An 8999-nucleotide genomic window follows, 5' to 3' on the forward strand; every position below is an offset into this window, starting at 1 on the left:
CCTCACCCCTTATTCCCTGTCTATACATCTCACCCCTTATTCCCTGTCTATACATCTCACCCCTTATTCCCTGTCTATACACCTCACCCCTTATTCCCTGTCTATACACCTCACCCCTTATTCCCTGTCTATACATCTCACCCCTTATTCCCTGTCTATACATCTCACCCCTTATTCCCTGTCTATACATCTCACCCCTTATTCCCTGTCTATACACCTCACCCCTTATTCCCTGTCTATACATCTCACCCCTTATTCCCTGTCTATACACCTCACCCCTTATTCCCTGTCTATACACCTCACCCCTTATTCCCTGTCTATACACCTCACCCCTTATTCCCTGTCTCTACGTCTCCCTCCAGATATATTGAGATTGAGCTGGTGTGTGTGTGTCTCATATATATTGTCATTGAGCTGGTGTGTGTGTGTCTCATATCTGTCTCTACGTCTCCCTCCAGATATATTGTCATTGAGCTGGTGTGTGTGTGTCTCATATCTGTCCCTGTCCGTCCCCAGGTCCCTCGCCACTGGATGTCAGAGGACAGTAAACACGTGTTGATCCAGATCTTATGGGACAACCTCAAGCTGCACCGGGATCTCATCCAGCCGTTCTACATCCTGTGGAACACACAGAGTAAGTCACAGTCTACAGCAGGTCCTGAAGCCGTCTCAATGAAATGCATTAAGTCAGTCTACAGCAGGTCCTGAAGCCGTCTCAGTGAAATGCATTAAGTCACAGTCTACAGCAGGTCCTGAAGCCGTCTCAGTGAAATGTATTAAGTCAGTCTACATCAGGGTCTGAAACCGTCTCAGTGAAATGCATTAAGTCATATTCTACAGCAGGTCCTGAAACCGTCTCAGTGAAATGCATTAAGTCACAGTCTACAGCAGGTCCTGAAGCCGTCTCAGTGAAATGTATTAAGTCAGTCTACATCAGGGTCTGAAACCGTCTCAGTGAAATGCATTAAGTCACAGTCTACAGCAGGTCCTGAAGCCGTCTCAGTGAAATGCATTAAGTCAGTCTACATCAGGTCCTGAAGCCGTCTCAGTGAAATGCATTAAGTCACAGTCTACAGCAGGTCCTGAAACCATCTCAGCACCTTGTTTTATCAAGGAACAGATAAAGCCAAGTCTATATTTTACTGTGGTTTTAAGAAGAGCATATCTGTATGAATTGTGGATGTCTTGTAGCCTAACTTTGTAGCCTAGCTTTGTAGCCTAGCTTTGTAGCCTAGCTTTGTAGCCTAACTTTGTAGCCTAACTTTGTAGCCTAACTTTGTAGCCTAGCTTTGTAGCCTGGCTTTGTAGCCTAGCTTTGTAGCCTAGCTTTGTAGCCTAGCTTTGTAGCCTAACTTTGTAGCCTAGCTTTGTAGCCTAGCTTTGTAGCCTAGCTTTGTAGCCTAGCTTTGTAGCCTAACTTTGTAGCCTAGCTTTGTAGCCTAGCTTTGTAGCCTAACTTTGTAGCCTAACTTTGTAGCCTAACTTTGTAGCCTAACTTTGGCAGATGGAAGAGCTCTGAACCATGGGCAGCTATGTGGCAGCCATTTTGGATCTCTGTCTACTGAAAACCTGTTTTCGTTTTCTCTGTCCTCGGTTACTGTCCTCGGTTACTAATGTCTGGGAGCTAACAGGGGTCTGTTGTTCTCTCTGTTCTCTGTGTTTCAGGGCTTAATTGTGCTCTGTTGTTAGACAGTGAGTGTTCTGTTTAGGACTCGGCAGCCGAGTCTCTCTCCTTTGTCTCTCTCTGTGTGTCCTGTCTGCTCTTCTCTGCTTTGCTGCACCCTGTTTGTTCTCCTTGTCGTCGTTTTGGGGGAAAAACCTGTTTTCGTTTTCTCTGTCCTCGGTTTCTTTATGTGGTTGAAAATGCATCGCTTGTATTGCTGTTTTCCTCTTGGCTGACAGTCTTGGGAATTCTGTGGGCTGTCTTTGATCGACTTGTCTAAATGGTGTTGTTTCTAGAGTGATTCGTTTTCTTCAGTTCTTCCAACATTTTAATGTGTGTCTTCGTCTAGTTGGATCTCAAATACACTCCTGTATTATCTACTCCTGTATTTGAGAATGGGTTAGCATCTGTGTTTTACTGTGTGTGTGTGTGTGATCGGTCTTGCATACCTACGTGTGTGTGTGTATACGTGGACACGTTTGGTATATATGAAGTGTGTATTAGTGTAGCCTACATATCCATCTTTCTGACCCCTGACCCCTGCCTCCAGGTGTGGGCTACCCGTTGTGTCGTCCTGTGAGCGAGGCGGAGCGTCCGTTTGGGGAGGAGCTACTCCACAGCGTGGTCAAGAGCATCCAGAGGAACGACGTCTCTCGGCCAATGGGACAGCTCCTACAGCTGCTAGGGCAGAGCCTGGGGGTCAAGAGGCAAAGGTCAGGGGTTACACATTGATGACACCATTGTCCATGGGGCATGTTCAGGAGGATGTAACGCTACTGAAACATTCAGATAGAAATGTTTCATGTAGAACTTAATTGTCTGCCAGGATAAAGAATCATCAGCTCTATTCGTCCTATTTCTATCTCTCTGCAACATTCAGAGCGCATCACTAAATGCCACTCGGCCATCGCTCATCCATATATTTATATGTACAGTTGAAGTGGGAAGTTTACATACACTTAGGTTGGAGTCATTAAAACTCGTTTTTCAACCACTCCACAAATTTCTTGTTAACAAACTATAGTTTTGGCAAGTCTGTTAGGACATCTACTTTGTGCATGACACAAGTAATTTTTCCAACAATTGTTTACAGACAGATTATTTCACTGTAAACAGAAGTTTACATACACTAAGTTGACTGTGCCTTTAAACAGCTTGGAAAATATAGCCAAAATATAGTCAAGAAAATGATGTCATGGCTTTAGAAGCTTCTGATAGGCTAATTGACATCATTTGAGTCAATTGGAGGTGTACCTGTGGATGTATTTCAAGGCCTACCTTCAAACTCAGTGCCTCTTTGCTTGACATCATGGGAAAATCTAAAGAAATCAGCCAAGACCTCAGAAAAAAAATTGTAGACCTCCACAAGTCTGGTTCATCCTTGGGAGCAATTTCCAAACGCCTGAAGGTACCACGTTCATCTGTACAAACAATAGTACACAAGTATAAACACCATGGGACCACGCAGCCGTCATACCACTCAGGAAGGAGACGCGTTCTGTCACCTAGAGATTAACCTACTTTGGTGCGAAAAGTGCAAATCAATCCCAGAACAACAGCAAAGGACCTTGTGAAGATGCTGGAGGAAACAGGTACAAAAGTATCTATATCCACAGTAAAACAGTATAGAGTCCTATATCGACATAACCTGAAAGGCCGCTCACCAAGGAAGAAGCCACTGATCCAAAACCTCCATAAAAAAGCCAGACTACGGTTTGCAACTGCACATGGGGACAAAGATCGTACTTTTTGGGAAAATGTCTGGTCTGATGAAACAAAAATAGAAGTGTTTGGCCATAATGACCATCGTTATGTTTGGAGGAAAAGGGGGGAGGCTTGCAAGCCGAAGAACACCATCCCAACCGTGAAGCACGGGGGTGGCAGCATAATGTTGTGGGGGTACTTTGCTGCAGGAGGGATTGGTGCACTTCACAAAATAGATGGCATCATGAGGTAGGGAAATTATGTGGATATACTGAAGCAACATCTCAAGACATCAGTCAGGAAGTTAAAGCTTGGTCGCAAATGGGTCTTCCAAATGGACAATGACCCCAAGCATACTTCCAAAGTTGTGACAAAATGACTTAAGGACAACAATGTCAAGATATTGGAGTGGCCATCACAAAGCGCTGACCTCAATCCTATATCAATTTGGAATGGGTCAAAATTCACCCAACTTATTGTGGGAAGCTTGTGGAAGGCTACCTAAAACGTTTGACCCAAATTAAACAATTTAAAGGCAATGCTACCAAATACTAATTGACTGTATGTAAACTTCTGACCCACTGGGAACGTGATGAAAGAAACAAAAGCTGAAATAATTAATTATCTCTACTATTATTCTGACATTTCACATTCTTAAAATAAAGTGGTGTTCCTAACTGACCTAAGACAGGGAATTTTTTACTAGGATTAAATGTCAGGAATTGTGTAAAAACTGAGTTTAAATGTATTTGGCTAAGGTGTATGGAAACGTCCGACTTCAACTGTACAAATTCTCATTCACCCCTTTTAGATTAGTGTGTATTAGGTAGTTGTTGGGAAACTGTTCGATTTTACTGCACTGTCGGGAACTAGAAGCACAAGCATTTCGCTACACTCAATAACATCTGCTAACCATGTGTATGTGACCAATAAAATGTGATTTTGATTTGAGTCCGTTGGTGTAAATATAGCAAGGTTGGGGAAAAGGTTACGGTCAACATTAAGTATCATTAGCCCCTTTGATGTCAAAGACAGACAGACGTTCATGCTATCTACTGTAACTAATCTGCTAAATGTCCTCTGTAACATCTAACGTCCCTGTACCCTTCCCTGTGCAGGAGTCTGTACAGAGACATCCTCTTCCTGTGTCTGGTGGCTCTGGGAAAGGACAACATTGACATCGGTAAGTCTGCGTTCATTGTGCTAGTAGTTTCAGAAATACTGTAGTGTACTCGCAGCCAACTACTCTTCAGGTGCAACAAGGCACAAAAACGTCATCTAGAAGTCAACCCATACACGTCCTCTAGAAGTCAACCCATACACGTCGTCTAGAAGTCAACCCATACACGTCATCTAGAAGTCAACCCGTACACGTCATCTAGAAGTCAACCCATACACGTCCTCTAGAAGTCAACCCATACACGTCATCTTGAAGTCAACCCATACACGTCATCTAGATAGAAGTCAACCCATACACGTCATCTAGAAGTCAACCCATACACGTCCTCTAGATAGAAGTCAACCCATACACGTCATCTAGAAGTCAACCCATACACGTCATCTAGAAGTCAACCCATACACGTCCTCTAGAAGTCAACCCATACACGTCATCTAGAAGTCAACCCATACACGTCATCTAGATAGAAGTCAACCCATACACGTCATCTAGAAGTCAACCCATACACGTCCTCTAGAAGTCAACCCGTACACGTCATCTAGAAGTCAACCCATACACGTCATCTAGAAGTCAACCCATACACGTCATCTAGAAGTCAACCCAGAAACGTAATCTAGAAGTCAACCCGTACACGTCATCTAGAAGTCAACCCATACACGTCCTCTAGAAGTCAACCCATACACGTCCTCTAGAAGTCAACCCATACACGTCATCTAGAAGTCAACCCATACACGTCCTCTAGAAGTCAACCCATACACGTCATCTTGAAGTCAACCCATACACGTCATCTAGATAGAAGTCAACCCATACACGTCATCTAGAAGTCAACCCATACACGTCCTCTAGATAGAAGTCAACCCATACACGTCATCTAGAAGTCAACCCATACACGTCATCTAGAAGTCAACCCATACACGTCCTCTAGAAGTCAACCCATACACGTCCTCTAGAAGTCAACCCATACACGTCATCTAGAAGTCAACCCATACACGTCATCTAGAAGTCAACCCATACACGTCCTCTAGAAGTCAACCCGTACACGTCCTCTAGAAGTCAACCCATACACGTCCTCTAGAAGTCAACCCATACACGTCCTCTAGAAGTCAACCCATACACGTCATCTAGAAGTCAACCCGTACACGTCCTCTAGAAGTCAACCCGTACACGTCCTCTAGAAGTCAACCCATACACGTCGTCTAGAAGTCAACCCGTACACGTCCTCTAGAAGTCAACCCATACACGTCCTCTAGAAGTCAACCCATACACGTCCTCTAGAAGTCAACCCATACACGTCCTCTAGAAGTCAACCCATACACGTCCTCTAGAAGTCAACCCATACACGTCCTCTAGAAGTCAACCCATACACGTCCTCTAGAAGTCAACCCGTACACGTCCTCTAGAAGTCAACCCATACACGTCCTCTAGAAGTCAACCCGTACACGTCCTCTAGAAGTCAACCCATACACTGTTGAATTCTCCTGCAGTGGACTGCGGAGTTGTCCTCCAGAAGGTCTTCAGTTTAAATGCCATTGAAATCGGTGTTGAACATCGATGTGGTGTAACTCGTCTCACTCTTTCTCCTCCCTCCAGATGCTTTTGACCGCGAATACAAGATGGCGTACGACCACCTCAGCCCCAACCTGGTGAAGCTGACGCACAACTGCGACCGTCCGCCCAGCGCTGGGGTCATGGAGTGTCGCAAGACCTTCGGAGAGCCCTACCTCTAACCCCTGACCCCTTTACCCCTGACGTTTCACCTCCGTCACTCGGCCAGTGACCTCCTCCACCCGGCTAGCCAGTCCCCTCCGTCACTCGGCCAGTCACCTCCTCCACCCGGCTAGCCAGTCCCCTCCGTCACTCGGCCAGTCACCTCCTCCACCCGGCCAGTCACCTCCTCCACCCGGCCAGTCACCTCCATCACTCGGCCAGTCACCTCCTCCACCCGGCCAGCCAGTCACCTCCGTCACTCGGCCAGTCACCTCCTCCACCCGGCCAGCCAGTCACCTCCGTCACTCGGCCAGTCACCTCCTCCACCCGGCCAGCCAGTCACCTCCGTCACTCGGCCAGTCACCTCCTCCACCCGGCCAGCCAGTCACCTCCTCCACCCGGCCAGCCAGTCACCTCCGTCACTCGGCATAGCACAGCCGTGGGTAGCCCACATGAAGAGATCTTTTGTGTCCATGAAAAGCGCATGTATAAAAATCCATGTATTACAACGTTGGCTCTCCCGAAGAGGACTGAGGAGCTTTAAAGACGAGCTCAGGAATCCCTTTTAGAAAGACGTACAGAATGCGTGACGATGAGCTTGTTGACACTGTGATGTTTTGGGGTCATGTCCGTCACCTGTGAGAGATGTGACGGGGCTGACCAGAGACTAACGGAGCTGACCGACCAGGGGGTTATTATGTAGTCTGACCAGTCTCACAAAAGGGATGTTGTTGTTTTTATTTAAATCCCATCTCATCACCTGGTCGTTAGCGGTTCTGGACGCACCCCTCTGGATGGATGGAGATCATACTCAGTAACGTAACAACGGTTTCACACACAATGACGTCTTCTATTTCGGGGTACTTATGTTTTAAGAAATCTTGTACAAATTGTTACATAAAATACAAAATGTACTTTATATACGACAGTAGTAGTAGGGTCCTTTTATAAAAAATTTAAAAAAACATTTGTATTATATAGTCATATATAGAGACTAATATTAGCAATATTTTACTTAACTTGAATTCTATTTATACAAAGTAAGACTTTTATTTATTTTAGTCTGTTTTATTTGTTTAGCTGGATGTACTGGCTTCGTGTCAGGGTGAAACATCTATTCCTCTCCTCCTGTGGTTGATGGATGTACTGGCTTCGTGTCAGGGTGAAACATCTATTCCTCTCCTCCTGTGGTTGATGGATGTACTGGCTTCGTGTCAGGGTGAAACATCTATTCCTCTCCTCCTGTGGTTGATGGATGTACTGGCTTCGTGTGAGGGTGAAACATCTATTCCTCTCCTGTGGTTGATGGATGTACTGGCTTCATGTCAGGGTGAAACATCTATTCCTCTCCTCCTGTGGTTGATGGATGTACTGGCTTCGTGTCAGGGTGAAACATCTATTCCTCTCCTCCTGTGGTTGATGGATGTACTGGCTTCGTGTCAGGGTGAAACATCTATTCCTCTCCTCCTGTGGTTGATGGATGTACTGGCTTCGTGTCAGGGTGAAACATCTATTCCTCTCCTCCTGTGGTTGATGGATGTACTGGCTTCGTGTCAGGGTGAAACATATATTCCTCTCCTCCTGTGGTTGATGGATGTACTGGCTTCGTGTCAGGGTGAAACATCTATTCCTCTCCTCCTGTGGTTGATGGATGTACTGGCTTCGTGTCAGGGTGAAACATCTATTCCTCTCCTCCTGTGGTTGATGGATGTACTGGCTTCGTGTCAGGGTGAAACATCTATTCCTCTCCTCCTGTGGTTGATGGATGTACTGGCTTCGTGTCAGGGTGAAACATCTATTCCTCTCCTCCTGTGGTTGATGGATGTACTGGCTTCGTGTCAGGGTGAAACATCTATTCCTCTCCTCCTGTGGTTGATGGATGTACTGGCTTGGTGTCAGAGTGAAACATCTACTCCTCTCCTCCTGTGGTTGATGGATGTACTGGCTTCGTGTCAGGGTGGAACATCTATTCCTCTCCTCCTGTGGTTGATGGATGTACTGGCTTCGTGTCAGGGTGAAACATCTATTCCTCTCCTCCTGTGGTTGATGGATGTACTGGCTTCGTGTCAGGGTGAAACATCTATTCCTCTCCTCCTGTGGTTGATGGATGCACTGGCTTCGTGTCAGGCTGAAACATCTATTCCTCTCCTCCTGTGGTTGATGGATGTACTGGCTTCGTGTCAGGCTGAAACATATATTCCTCTCCTCCTGTGGTTGATGGATGTACTGGCTTCGTGTCAGGCTGAAACATCTATTCCTCTCCTCCTGTGGTTGATGGATGTACTGGCTTCGTGTCAGGGTGAAACATCTATTCCTCTCCTCCTGTGGTTGATGGATGTACTGGCTTCGTGTCAGGGTGAAACATCTATTCCTCTCCTCCTGTGGTTGATGGATGTACTGGCTTCGTGTCAGGGTGAAACATCTATTCCTCTCCTCCTGTGGTTGATGGATGTACTGGCTTCGTGTCAGGGTGAAACATATATTCCTCTCCTCCTGTGGTTGATGGATGTACTGGCTTCGTGTCAGGGTGAAACATCCATCCCTCTCCTCCTGCGGTTGATGGCTATTAGAATGTTCTAGTAGTATTTACAGTGAGTAGTGTAACTGTATCTGCTACTGTATCACACTGATGTCCATCGTAAACTGAACTAAGCTGGTTTGAAGTATTGTATCAGTGAGGGCATTCAAAGATTCACTCAAAACAACTAAAGTCGCTTTAAAACTGCCAAAATGTTGCGTTTAAATACT

At 45.8% G+C, this 8999-nt stretch overlaps 1 protein-coding gene across 10 annotated transcripts in view; it reads left to right on the forward strand.

The window, feature by feature from the left end:
- LOC110487144 (C-myc promoter-binding protein) overlaps positions 1–7148 on the forward strand; it is a 161027-nt gene extending 153879 nt beyond the window's left edge. For 7 of the 10 annotated variants that reach the window (XM_036964104.1, XM_036964107.1, XM_036964109.1 and 4 more), the window contains 5 exons: positions 517–634; positions 1666–1692; positions 2214–2376; positions 4486–4550; positions 6135–7148. In XM_036964104.1, coding sequence (XP_036819999.1) covers positions 517–634; positions 1666–1692; positions 2214–2376; positions 4486–4550; positions 6135–6271 — 510 coding nt within the window. In that variant the 3' untranslated portion in view covers positions 6272–7148. The remainder of the gene's footprint in view (positions 1–516; positions 635–1665; positions 1693–2213; positions 2377–4485; positions 4551–6134) is intronic. The other 3 variants (XM_036964105.1, XM_036964113.1, XM_036964114.1) reach the window with 1 other exon arrangement.
- The last annotated feature ends 1851 nt before the right edge of the window (positions 7149–8999 follow it).

Source organism: Oncorhynchus mykiss, chromosome 26 (genome assembly GCF_013265735.2).
Source record: "Oncorhynchus mykiss isolate Arlee chromosome 26, USDA_OmykA_1.1, whole genome shotgun sequence".
Taxonomy (NCBI): Eukaryota; Metazoa; Chordata; class Actinopteri; order Salmoniformes; family Salmonidae; genus Oncorhynchus; species Oncorhynchus mykiss.